The 13,345-nt window shown below is 47.8% G+C and overlaps 2 protein-coding genes across 6 annotated transcripts; one reads left to right on the top strand and one right to left on the bottom strand.

Annotated features, from left to right (window-relative positions):
* Positions 1–3,442: 3,442 nt before the first annotated feature.
* On the top strand, positions 3,443–5,645 carry LOC133911925 (3-ketoacyl-CoA synthase 6-like). Its single transcript, XM_062354409.1, has 2 exons — positions 3,443–4,325; positions 4,479–5,645. The coding sequence occupies exons 1-2, from the start codon at positions 3,627–3,629 to the stop codon at positions 5,250–5,252; spliced, it is 1,473 nt and encodes a 490-aa protein (XP_062210393.1). The 5' UTR covers positions 3,443–3,626; the 3' UTR covers positions 5,253–5,645.
* A 2,833-nt stretch (positions 5,646–8,478) lies between these two features.
* Positions 8,479–12,492, bottom strand: LOC133911924 (large ribosomal subunit protein uL15c-like). Of its 5 annotated transcripts, none has more exons than XR_009908733.1 (5): positions 11,970–12,492; positions 11,589–11,740; positions 10,325–10,560; positions 9,573–9,698; positions 8,479–8,770 (listed from the first exon to the last, which is right to left on the bottom strand). XR_009908733.1 is itself a non-coding variant. In XM_062354408.1 (4 exons), the coding sequence occupies exons 1-3, from the start codon at positions 12,382–12,384 to the stop codon at positions 10,339–10,341; spliced, it is 789 nt and encodes a 262-aa protein (XP_062210392.1). In that variant the 5' UTR covers positions 12,385–12,492; the 3' UTR covers positions 8,479–8,773; positions 10,325–10,338. The 5 variants fall into 5 exon arrangements, 3 of the variants coding, with proteins under 3 accessions (XP_062210392.1, XP_062210390.1, XP_062210389.1); XR_009908734.1 differs by having other exon boundaries at positions 9,573–9,687; XM_062354408.1 differs by lacking the exon at positions 9,573–9,698 and having other exon boundaries at positions 8,479–8,773.
* Positions 12,493–13,345: the final 853 nt, after the last annotated feature.

Genomic DNA, 13,345 nt, shown 5'->3' with positions numbered 1-13,345 from the left:
CCTCCAAGGCGCCGGCTTCAAGGCGTGGACAGGGTTTTCACCAAGATAGTTCCATAGGGGGGCGGAGGAGGCACCATGACTACACCCCCCATGGGAGAGAGCATCACCCAAGAGCGTCGCCGTAGCCGACACCGGTGAACTGTCGGACAAAACTTTTGCCCGAAGCCTCCCCATCCCAGCATGCGAAGAACCGCAGCTTGCCGCCGCTAGCCCGAAACCCACACAAGGCTACACAGAGCCCTGATGCTTAGTGCAGAGCACCACGTCACTATGGCAAGGCCAACACAATGGTGAAGGCCAACACCAAGGCCGTGCCTCGGCCAGCCACCGACAGAGCCATGCTGCTGACACCAGAAGCACATCGTGTGAGCCACACCGACGCCCGATCCTGCACGGATCTGAGCGGATCCCGCCAGATCCACTCCTCCCGAGCTCCCCGCCGCACCAAAGGTCGTCCCCGATGCCATCTCGCATGGAAGCCACCGCCCAAATCATCCACCCCGGCCCAGGTCCGCCTCCCCGACCCCGTGCTGACGCCCGACGTCTGCGCTACAGCCACCTCCCAGCTGACCCCGCGCCGACACTTGACAGCCTAGAAGGGAAAGCCCCGCCGCCGTCATCCTTGCGGCCGCACAAGCATCCGACGGAGCACTCGAGCAGCGGCAAGATGGGAGGAGCAGTGGGGGAGTGATGACAGTATTAGGGTTGAGGGCCGCCCGAGCCGCCCTCAGGAGCTATGCGGGGGCTCTTATCTTCCAAGCTCAGACCTTGTTTTAGTTGCCGACGGCTTTTCTTCTTGTTGTCGTAAAAACTCCAAAGGAAAATTTTACAGTTGAGGAGTACTGTGCAATGCAGTAGGAGACTGATGAATATTCAATCGATTAAGCTGCCGATGACAAGGAGCAATAGTTGAAAGAAAAAAGTCGACTATGAGTTTATTTATTTATTTTTGATTGGAACTCGATTATGAGCTGGTGTCACTGAATTCTTCAGACACCAGATCCAACATTAGGGTGGGTGGCAACGTGTGGGAATTATAAACTCTGTTCATCCCTTGCTTGATGATCAACTAGCATGATCCCTGTCAGACTGAGATGCAGACATTCTGTATCTGAGCTCTGGTCACTGTTTTCCCTCGCTTCTCTCATGCTTCTTTTCCGAAACCGCTGAAGCACGAGTAGTCTCTGCGGTTCACACTAGAATGGCAATGGCAATTCAATGATTTGTCTGGCAAACGAACGCAACACATTCGGTTCCAGTCCACTGGAAATACGTTTGTTCCATGCGAAATGTAGCTAATATATTCAGTCTCCGAGTCTTTGACGTTTTCAGTTTCGAATAATTCGATATCGAAGCTTCTCTGAAAGGAACATTGCCGAGAGTTATGTTAGCAACAACACTGCTAGTGAAAGGAAAAAAGTATATGTTTTTCATTAACAAAGTGTGACAAGAGTCAACCATAGGATGGCTCAAGCTTAAAAAAAAAAAGTGAAGAGAAATGGAAAACCATGAATGGTTTTTTGTCAAGATCTCCTTTCACTATGTACCCACAATCTATATTTATAATACCTTACAAAGGATAGGTGTATATGCATATCCCTATGGAAGAGGCTGAGCTACAAGTTATCACTATACAAGTATACAACCGGAAGTTATGGCCAATCTAGTAAAACATCGCTCAGATCTAGATGATTCTGTACTTACTCTGATAACATCATCTAGCTGTGACACTATAGTGGCGTCAAGTGGCTGCCGTGTGCGGCCTGTCGCTGATTGCGGCACCCGCCTTGCACAGGGTGTCAGACCAGCCATCAATTAGACCGACATAAATACCGATCACTTCATGGTAGACTGATGATGGCTGATGTGCCCTCTTTCTGCTGATTTTTTTAGGAGCTCAACTGCCTCACTAAGGCCTTAGGAGTTAGTACCCTCTAGGGGACCTAAGCCTCAAAAGGCTTGGAGCTCTATAGAGAGTCCAAAGCCCGTAGGTCCGGAAGGGCTTCGAAGCCTAGCGACCTTTGAACCCAAGTAGACAGAGCCTAAGTGCATCGGGTCTCTAATGGTGACCCCCCCCCCCCCCCACACACAGATCTAAACATCACCTGTTAGCAAATCATCGATCAACATTGGCATTAACTGACAAACCAATTTGTGCTAAACGAATCGGAAAACCGAGCCTGCCTAGCCACAATCTATGAGTTCCTTCGCTTTACAAAATCTACCATTCATCGTGCGTTCACTAGCCGTCACCGTTGTTAAGGGTCTATTTGGTTCGTAGCCAAAACTTGACATGGTTTTCCACACCTAAAGTTAGCCAAAACTTGTTTGGTTCATAGCTACAATTATGACAAAATTCTCTTCCTGCTACTATAGACCCGTGCATCAATGACTCACAAAAGTGTGACAAGATTGTCTTAGGCGTGTCAAAGTGTAACGAAGATGTTGATCGACTAACCTTAGACGAGTGTGGCACAAAATTGTGGCAAAATTAGTATATGAACCAAACAGACCTAAATCTGGAACGGGCGGCTTCGCTCACCCTAGTTGCTATTTTCCCTAAATTCCTCACTAACGCCCGAGCGACATGAGCAGAAAATGAGAAAATCCCTTGTGTGCACGCGAGAGAGAGCAAGCAACAGAGAAGACATGCACGGTGAAATTTCTTTTTGGAGTGCACGCGACCTAGGGATGTTGCGGACCCAGTCGTCATGTCCGAATCAGAGGCACGCGGCCTGTGAGGCTACCGAGGGACGCGCGGCCTACAGGCCGATGCCACAGGGGGTAGCGGGAGGCCCAGTAGGGTTGGGTGAGGCCCACGTGCGAGTTTATGTTGGGGTTTTTCTCGAAATTTTGTGCTGACATTTTTTTTGAAAAAAGGTTGTATTGATATTTAAAGCAAATATTTTTCTCAAAACTTTGGTGTATAATTTTTCTCGATAACTTTTCATCAAAAACTTTTCTCAATAAATTTTTTTAATATTTTTTCTCGATAACTTTTACTTTTAAAAAAAGAAAGTTGCTACCTAGCGCGCGCGCAAATTAGAAGCCCCCATTCAGAGGCAGGTGTCTCCCCAATGGCCAACCCCTTGTTCCTCCGGTGGGTGGGGTAGCCAGGCTCTCATTTAGACTACACATTTGTAGGATTAAAAATTCATCTAAAATTTTGCAAATTTTGGAAATTTGGAGAGGAATAAAATATCTAATTTTGAAATTTTCTTTTATTGTAGCACCCACGTGACAGAGGATGAAAAATAACAAAAATTTTAGTAAAATTTCATAAATTTCAACCTTTTTACCGTAAACGAAAAAAATTGTAAATAGAAATTGAAATCCCTGCACATCTGCCACCCGATTCAATTACGCGCGTTCCCCTCCCGCTGCCGTCCCGGCCACGTCCACCCCACTATATTAAGAGCCCATCACGGCACCACCTCGTCCGCATCCATTCCACACAAACACAACGCACCGCACCGCACCCAGCTCTCCCACTGTGCGCACGGCACGCGGTTGCGCTTGCGCGCAGGGAAAACGCTGCAGAGAGTAGAGGCGCGAGGCGAGGTTTGTAAGTAGAGCGGCAGGGGAGTGAGGAGCCGAGCCGAGCCGAGAGCAAGCGAGCAGGCAAGATGCCGTTCTCGGGGTCGGTGAACCTCAAGTATGTGAAGCAGGGGTACCAGCTCCTGGTGAAGCACTTCCTGACGCTGCTGCTGGTGCCGGTGATGGCAGCCACAGCGCTGGAGCTGGCGCGGCTGGGGCCAGGGGAGCTTCTGTCTCTGTGGCGGTCGCTGGAGCTCGACCTCGTGCACATCCTCTGCTCCGCGTTCTTCGTCGTCTTCGTGGGCACCGTCTACTTCATGTCGCGACCCAGGCCCGTGTACCTGGTGGACTACGCGTGCTACAAGCCGCCGGCCAGCTGCCGCGTGCCCTTCTCCACCTTCATGGAGCACACGCGCCTCATAACCAACGACGAGAAGAGCGTGCGCTTCCAGACCAAGATCCTCGAGCGCTCCGGGCTCGGCGAGGACACGTGCCTCCCGCCCGCCAACCACTACATCCCGCCCAACCCCAGCATGGAGGCGTCACGCGCCGAGGCGCAGCTCGTCATCTTCTCCGCCATTGACGACCTCGTCCGCCGCACGGGGCTCAAGCCCAAGGACATCGACATCCTCGTCGTCAACTGCAGCCTCTTCTCCCCGACGCCCTCGCTCTCGGCCATAATCATCAACAAGTACAAGCTCCGCAGCAACATCCGCAGCTTCAATCTCTCCGGCATGGGATGCAGCGCCGGGCTCATCTCCATTGACCTCGCGCGCGACATGCTCCAGGTGATTGCCGAATTAATTGGTACCTCATTGCCATTTGCCTTGGCAGTACTAAGTAGTTCACCGTGAGCTTTTCTTGATCTAGTGAGTTGTTCTTCATTATTAAAGCTGGACTTGGAGTAAAACCAAACTAAAAATCAATGGATCAATTGATAGGTGCACCGGAACTCGAACGCGCTGGTGGTGTCGACGGAGATTATCACGCCCAACTTCTACCATGGGACCCGGCGCGACATGATGCTGCCCAACTGCCTGTTCCGGATGGGCGCGGCGGCGATCCTGTTGTCCAACCGGCGGCGCGAGGCGCGGCGTGCCAAATACCGGCTGGTGCACGTGGTGAGGACGCACAAGGGCGCAGACGACCGCGCGTACCGGTGTGTCTACGAGGAGGAGGACGAACAGGGGTACTCGGGCATCTCGCTGTCCAAGGAGCTGATGGCCATCGCCGGCGACGCGCTCAAGTCGAACATCACGACCATCGGCCCGCTGGTGCTGCCCATGTCGGAGCAGCTGCTCTTCTTCTTCCGGCTGGTCGGGCGCAAGCTCATCAACAGGAACTGGAAGCCTTACATCCCAGACTTCAAGCTGGCGTTCGAGCACTTCTGCATCCACGCCGGCGGGCGCGCCGTCATAGACGAGCTGCAGAAGAACCTGCAGCTGTCGGCGCGGCACGTGGAGGCCTCCCGCATGACACTGCACCGGTTCGGCAACACGTCGAGCAGCTCCCTCTGGTACGAGCTCGCCTACATCGAGGCTAAGGGCCGCATGCGCCGCGGCGACCGCGTCTGGCAGATCGGCTTCGGCAGCGGGTTCAAGTGCAACAGCGCCGTCTGGAAGTGCCTCCGAAGAATCAAGACGCCCACCAACGGGCCGTGGGACGACTGCATCGAACGCTACCCCGTCGACATCCCCGAGATCGTCAAGCTGTGAACGACGAGCCAGCTCAACCGCTGCGGCAGCCGCGCCGCTATATTGTACCTGTACGTCCCGCGAAGCATTCGCTTCAAAATTAAACCTTTGTGCTGTTTTTTACTTTCTTCTTTGCTTTTTTTCTTCTCTTCTCTTTTCTTTTCTTCTTTTTTCGCAATTAAAAAACGTAAATCGATATTAATTGCGGGATATGTCACAGGAAGAATAATTATCCATAAGGAGATTATTTAGTTATTTGTTCGATGTTAAGGTCGGTGTGATTGTCAAACCGCCATGTGTCAGGATTAAGTGATTCGAATTCCGATGGTAAGGAATCAAGTACTTATAAATTTATAATCCATGTTGTAAGTTGTAACTGCTGAAAGGAATACATGTGTTAGTTACTGGTGCCAATCATTTCTGCTTGTTAATTTCCTTTGAATTGCTTGCAACAATAGTCTATTCTTTGAGATGGACTGAGATCAAGTGATGCTTTGGAGCACTTGCTAGCAGTGGCGAAGCTAGCGGCAAAACGAATTCATTATATATCGAGCAATTTTAAATGGTGGTGTACTAATTAATTATATATCGAGCAATGCATGTAATTTTAAAGCGATATGTCATGAATAGTAGTATGTTAGTAGTAAAATTTGGATTCACCGTGGTGTATGTGAACCACCAAACTACAACGTAGCGTTGCCACTGCTTGCTAGCTGCTAACATTTGCTTAGCAATTGTTTAAGCACAAACACAAGCTACTAATGATCTATCTATTTCTTAACTAGTCCTATAAACAATGGAAGGAAAATTTTCACATGTGGATGCACACATATATCTTATCACAATCATTTATTTGCATTGAGATTCATGTTGTACTGATAGGTAAAAAAATTATGGAATAAGTGATGAAATCAAAGAATAGATGAACATCAAGTGAGAGGAATGGATGGACGAGATTAGCCAGGTGCGCACATTTGGAGATGGAGTTGCATTTCCTTGTAAACTAGAGGAAAATTTTCAGATGTGGATGTGCACTCGTGGCTTATCATGACCGCCTGTTGACATTGAGATTTGTACTGGGATAGATAATGGGTAAAAATTAATGCACTCACTAGGGCCACTTGCACGCTGATTAAATCGATTCACAGTTCACCTTGTCCGAATTTGCTGACACTTCAGTAGTTTGCATATACTGAAGCTCATCACTAGTAATTTTAACTCATGTTCGCATTCTACACGATAAGGTTAACCGCCTAAAATCATTACTGGCACCGACTTGGATACGCATGCACATGTGTATCTCCTCTGAGCCTCCCACCGGTGTCCAAATTTGCTGTTCCAATAGGAAAAGTCCAAGCTCATGCAATGCGGTTGGCATGGCGACAACCTTCCCGGAACAGGCTCTTCCCTGAATGGAAGAAAGGCTTTGCGAAGCGCCTCTGTTTCTGCTCCACCTCACAACATCTGGAGCTCTACCTCTGCATTGGTGACAACAAGCACCTGCACTGACTTCTCAATCAAGATCCACAGCCGTCCGATCATCCAGACTGGGCGACTCTTGGCCGCGAGCGGCTGGCCGGCCGGCCGGTCCCACGCTGCCTGAAACGCAACACGCAGTGTCTCACGTCACACGCGGCCATTGACAGGCCGATCGGGTCCTGAATGCGAGGCGCACGCGCACGACGGGGTGGGTGGGTGGGTGGGCAAGAGCGAGCGAGTCAGGCAGCTGCGTTCTGGTGACAGGCCGACCTGTGGTTGGACTGGGCTCGCGGTTAATGGCCATCGCGTGGGAGGGAGGAGGGGGATCGCCGATTGCGTGGTCACGGCGCGCTCGCCTGCCGCTGCTCCGCGCGCGGGCGGAGAGCGAGCGAGTTTAATAAGAGGAAGAGATGGTGGGGGTGGCGTCGCGCGGCGATCAGCTTGCACTGCCTGCCTCGGTCGCTTCTGTCGCGGTTGGGAGGCGTTAAATGCGTAGGATGGCTCTGGGTTGGTGTTGGTTGGGCCGAGCACCACACCGAGGCTACGAGAAAGGGAAGTAAATTATATAGGATGAAATTTTTTAATTGAGTTTATCTTTTAAGTATGATTTTTTTTTTCTCTCATTCATGTGTTAGTCGTTGGATTAGAGAAAAGACGTTATAAATCATGATCTCGCGGAGATCTTTATGTGAAAAATCTATAGAATTTCCTTTAGAGTGGGGTTCTGTTGGCGCGAAAGGAAGAGGGCGTTATGAGGCGGGCGGCACGTCGCTGTTCGGCTGGACCGACGGGGCCGTGGAGTGGAGGTGCGAAAAACAAGCAAACGGGGCCAGCCCTTTCCGGCGTTTGTTTCGGCGGGGGCGCAGCGCAGGCTCGGTTGCTCCGCCGCCACGCCAGCGGCCGCATTCAATTCCTCCGTTGGCGGTTCAGGCTTGAATGTGTCACGTAGAGCTGAGCAAGTGTCGGACCAGGCCGGGCTTGGTTGACATGGGCATTCTGTTCGGTGAAGAACTACTGTCAGACAAACAAAGTTGTCAAGCATTTACTTTGGATTGTAGAATTCCCGACCCGGAACAGCAGTGAATAAACACGTTGTTCAATTCCAGGCAACATTTCTCTCCTCTCGTCACATTCAAATTCCAGGCATTTCTCTCATGTCTCAGCCGCGTACGTGCTTTTTCATGGTGCAGTGCCCGTGACGGATCGAGCTGCTATAATTCACTTGTACTGCTGTGCCCCATTTATGTAAAGCAAAATAGAAATCAATTCATCATTTCTCCATAACCTAAAGGCACTAGTTCGGCCTTGAAATATCGTGATCAACACTAATTTCAGCTTTGTGAACCACACGCATTGCTCGATAAATTTGAGAAGCATAAGGAACATATAGATGCTGTGCTCACTGTCCCTAAAAGAACGAGAAACCTGGTTGTCACCCCAAAAAAGAGAGAAACCTTGGTTTTTTTCCCCTCCTTGGAACATACTCTTACTATTTAGCAGTTACCAGGTTATCAATTTATATTCGAAACAGGAGTAGACTCCTGTGCATCTGATATCTCCAAACATATCCGACAGGTCCAATTCTGAAGTGTATTCCAACACAAAGCTAACTTTCTGCCACAAAATTAGCTAGATATGGCCACAGGGAGTATTGGTTTTCTGTCTTCTCACACAAAATCCATGAGCAAGAGATGATCCCTTTGGCTGGGGAGTCTTCTCATCACTAGGATGAAACATTTTTCTTTTGACACCAAAGTAGCATGATGCATTGACAAGGAAAGGAACACTTTGTTACATGCATTCAAAGGAAACCTTACTTGATAAGCATATGTGTACATCAGTCTAATACGATATCATGACATCTCTATAACACAGCAACTTCGCAGTATTCTATCTTCTACCACAACTTTGTTTGAAACAGTTCCTGACGTAGGAAATTTCAGTATCATTGTACACTGCATCCATCAGTCCAAGGATGTTTCTAACAAAACTTCAAATTTGTCTGTGAGGATCCAGACATGCATATCGTCCAAATATTTGCAGTGATATTAGACTTTCATCTGCTTAAGAAATATGTTAGAAAGTTGATTAAATAGTTTGTCAATCTGGTATTAAACTACTACTACACACACACACACACACACACACTACTAGTCAACATGTTGACATGCATGCAACGTTAAAAGGAAATTAGCGGAATACACACACACACTACTAGTCAACATGTTGACATGCATGCAACGTTAAAAGGAAATTAGCGGAATAGATTAGTTAGATGGATTGGTTTTAAGTAATGGCTAGCTGCATTCCTCAAATAAAAAGGTCTCTTTCCGGTTTATACTTAGACAACACACAAAATTAATACTGTACTAAAGAGATGGTGAAGATAACAGGAACAAAATATGGGGTAGAACTGAGATATAATTCATCAAATTATTTAAGCAAATAGAAACAATAGAGTAGGCTAAATAGCCAAATCATTATCAACGTCAAGAAGGAAAAAGATACGGGGAAAATTTTCAATAAAAATACCAATAATATATATCAGTATAATAGTTGCGGAGATATCAACAACGTCCTACGGAAACAAAGGCTGCAGAGATATCAATAAATCCTACGAAACTAAGGCGCAGATCCACAACTTAGTATCCATAAAAGTTCAAAATTCAAACGATCACTGATAACTAAGAATGGTTGGTAGGAATACTGATAATTAATCCTTGTGATGTATACCAACTACCAAAGCCAGTGTTAGACCCTAACATAGCGACATAGTCCATAGATGCTACACAAAATTACTGTTGTGTGGAACATGTTAACTATACGTTCTCCAGTAATAGGCAACTCAAGAAATCTATGAACCTTGTACCACCATCTTAACATAACTTCTTCAAATACGCATCCTCCATGCATGAGTTTTGTTGAAATGTAATCTCAACGAATTGTTAAATGCAAATAGAATGACGTGTGGTGTGCCCTGTACAATAACTGACTATTCTTGTTAGAAGATGTGCATCATGCATGGCCATCTTTGTCCAGAAATCATGAAAGGTGCACATGCAGGATTAAGAAGCAGACATGTTTATATTAGGGCATAAATGAAGACGCTGAAATAATAGTTCTTTTTATTTTTAGGATCATATAATAAAAATACTTTTAATAAAAAGACACTTCTAGCTCCATAAATGAAACACCTTTTCTTTAAATAAAATAAACATTGATCGAGCCATAACACTGCAGGAGAGTAAGATGATACTTATAGAAACAGAGAACACTGCATGCGCAGTAGCATTCGCTGCTATGGGCAGATGGATGCATGTTGAGCTAATGTCATCAAGCCACAGTAGAAATCTAACTATCTAAGGGCAAGGATTCTAGTATTATAATTGATCTTTTCGGAACTGAATTTGCATTCAGCCTGATTTTTGGGTTTCTTCTTATAAAGATATGATTCTGGGCTTTCTTCAGAAAAACACTTCCAGAAAGGACCAGGGCAACGAAGGGACATAAAATAATTGCATATCACGTAGATACAAAATTCATGGTACATGAAGAATTAAGAACAAAAAGGGAGAAATAAGCATATGCTAAAGAAAAGGGTAGAAGAGAAGTACAGCACATATGAATTCTACACAGAGGCGCCATCAGATTCACCAGCGCCGCCTTTTTTCTTGGCAAAGTACTCTTCTGCGCGGGCTTGATTCTTCAGATAAGCTTGTGAAAGCCATTTCTTCCGTTTAGGCAACAGAGTCAGAGTACAACCAGCTGCCTCGAGCTTCTCCTTAGCTGAAGCTGAGAATGCTCCAGCCTTGATGCTCAACTTGACAGATACATCACCATCTCCTAAAATCTACAGACAAGTGAACAAAAAGTGAACATGCAGTCCAAACAAGATCTCACTGCAAACATTACCAGATCAATTACTAAAGTAATGTTATAGCACATGTATTTGCTGGAAGTCTGGATACTACTATATGTTTAAGTCGGAAGATATGGAAGCTTGTAATTCCTCAGGAATATATTGTACATCCTATGAGCAGCTGAATCTTCTCATTGAAGTTCCGCCACCAGAATCGACTTATTGAAGACATGTTCTCTTTTGTTACAGATTGTCCATCTTTACTTTGTTACTTTCGTTTGGCTACGTGCATTTATATGTAGAAGCCGGGGGTGAACTCTTATGCGTTGTATCAACTTGACGTGATTGTGAGAGTTAATAAAGCTTCCCTTTTCCCAAAAAAAAAAATGAGCAGCTGATGGTAACATTGCCAAACTGTACCAACAATACCATTCAATGCTCAAACTGGCCCTCATCTAACAAAAGCAGGCAAAAATTGATCCAGGATTCCAAGTTCTAACAGATGACTTCAGAGTTCAGACTCAAGGCAGCTATACTTGGTAGCTACAATTGTCGCAGGCCAATTCAGACATAATACAGCAACATTTAACAAGTGCAAAAATAAGTAGACCAATCACTCATTCCAACAAGATATACTTGGTATCCAACATTTTTCAATGGCTAGATCAGACTGTATAGCTTGACCTTCCTTTGCTTTTCTCTAACCCCTTGTACATATCTAACAACCCTTTTTGTCTTTTTTATAAATGAAAAATGCACTGTGGGGAACTCCCCCACAGTTTTGCGTCAAAAAGAAAAGATATACAAATAGAACTCTAAAGCACACTTTGATTGTTGCTTTAAATCTGAGGTACAATAAGGTCTTCAAGAGCAGTTCTAGGCAACATGTTGTTTTCACTGCAAGAGCTAAGCTAAACCCTCAAATGTGAAGGTACTCATATTATGGCCATCGTATGCACCAACTCATATCGAAACAACTTTTAAACAAGCAACAAAGGGTTACCGTCATAAGGTTATACCTTTAGTGGCAGCTTCCTTTCCCTGCCAGACGGGTTGATCAAACCCCTCGATTTCAAGGACTCCAGTGATATCTCGTCACCATCCTTGAACCCACCACGTACTATGTCTTTTAAATTGAATGGCACATACTTCGGCAGCCCAATGTGCATTCCTGGAAAAGCATGGTGAGGCTCTCGCATCAGGTAACTTATCAATCACAGTCCTTCCCAGATAAAAAGTTCCTCTCACAACACACTGTGTAGTTCCACCGGATTGTATGCCTCAAACTCAATCAAGTATGGACGATGCCGAAGTGAGACAAGCATTTTCCTGTACTAGAACCAAGTGTATGATGCTTCAATTGAGGAGACAAAGGGAGGTTTCTCTTTAAAGCGACTCACCGCCGGCAATGCCACGAAGCTTGGGGATACGGCGGTAGAGCGGCATCTGCCCTCCCTCGAACCCGCGCCGGACGCCGGGCCCCGAGCGCGACTTCTGTCCTCGCATCCCGAACCCGCAGCTCGCGCCCTGGCCCGCCGCGATACCGCGCCCCTTCCGCTTGGGCCGCCGTCGCGAGCCCTTCTGCGGGCTCAGGTTGTCGAGCCGGAACTTCTCCGCGGGCGCCGCATCCGAAGCCTCGGCTGTCGCCGCGGCGCCGCTGCAGACGACGGTGACGCGGCGGGGCGGGCGCGCGCGGAGCGGGAGGGCGCGGGGCGCGGCCCGGCGGCTGGTGAGGGCCCCGGGGGCGGCAGCGGAGGCCGGGATGTGGAGGAAGGTGGTGGTGGGAGCGAGAGAGAGGAGGGTGATGGAAGCCATGGCTGGCGTCGGAGCGGATGGCGCGCGTGCGCGGCTTGCGGGTGTGGATAGAAGGACTGGGGGTTTCGGAGGGAGATAAGATGGAGACGATGGGCCGCCGTCTCTGTTCCCTCTATTTCGTGCTTGCATTTTTAATGGCCTTTTTCTATTTAGCAAGGCCATTTCAAGAATGTGAACATTTTAAAGGAAATCAGTGCTCGCATGAATGGATCCCATATAACCAGTGCTCCAGATAAATTCTAAATTTTCACCGGATATCTAAGTAGCTAAGGTGATGTTTGGTTCGTCATTTTATAACGCGACCTGATTATAAAGGGTAATCAATATCGTTACATCGGTTTGTTTTCATTGACCTGTAATCATATTACATTGAATAAGATACCAGCGCTATACAAGTCTGATTCCGCTTGCACCCCACCTCAAAGACAAAATGATACCACCGTCCATGCCTCTGCCTTCACCTCCTGTGACCCTGCGACCGCGCACCGCCTTTGTCTTGCCCGTGCAATTGATCTTCCCGGCGACCGGCACGCCACTTCCTCCTTACCCAATGCGGCCAACTCCCAGGCCTTGTCCTGTGTGAGTGTCACTGACTGCCCCGCTCGTTGGTGATCGGTGCGCTGCCCCATCCGTCCCCACGGGCCACAACATATGCGCAAGAAGAAGCGCCGATCAGGTGGCCATGGCTACTCCCCCACGTTGCACGTAGCTTCCTTGCCATCCCTCACCATTTCCAAGCCTGTTTGCGGTGGCAACCTTGCCAAATTCGTCGACGGCGAGATCAAATCTAGTGTCCCGGCGACGTGTGACGCCTCTTTAGTTTGCTTTCCCACCCGTCTTCCCCTCCTCCTCCAAGTTGGTCCCATGGCCATGGTGCCTTCGAGAGCCTTGATGAGCGTCATCAAGGTGAGGAGCAATGACGGTGCTATCCAGATCTGAGCGACCCCGACCGCCTAACGGG

The sequence above is a fragment of the Phragmites australis genome, chromosome 3 (assembly GCF_958298935.1).
Source record: "Phragmites australis chromosome 3, lpPhrAust1.1, whole genome shotgun sequence".
In the NCBI taxonomy this organism is placed as follows: Eukaryota; Viridiplantae; Streptophyta; class Magnoliopsida; order Poales; family Poaceae; genus Phragmites; species Phragmites australis.
This window is presented reverse-complemented; position numbering and strand designations above follow the sequence as displayed.

Coding starts and splice junctions, on each gene's coding strand:
- LOC133911924 (XM_062354408.1), bottom strand. CDS start 12,384: ATGGCTTCCATCACCCTCCTCTCTCTCGCTCCCACCACCACCTTCCTC. Junction 11,741..11,969: donor GCTTCGTGGCATTGCCGGCG/GTGAGTCGCTTT, acceptor ATGCTTTTCCAG/GAATGCACATTGGGCTGCCG. Junction 10,561..11,588: donor AAAGGAAGCTGCCACTAAAG/GTATAACCTTAT, acceptor ACTTGTCTGTAG/ATTTTAGGAGATGGTGATGT.
- LOC133911925 (XM_062354409.1), top strand. CDS start 3,627: ATGCCGTTCTCGGGGTCGGTGAACCTCAAGTATGTGAAGCAGGGGTAC. Junction 4,326..4,478: donor TCGCGCGCGACATGCTCCAG/GTGATTGCCGAA, acceptor ATCAATTGATAG/GTGCACCGGAACTCGAACGC.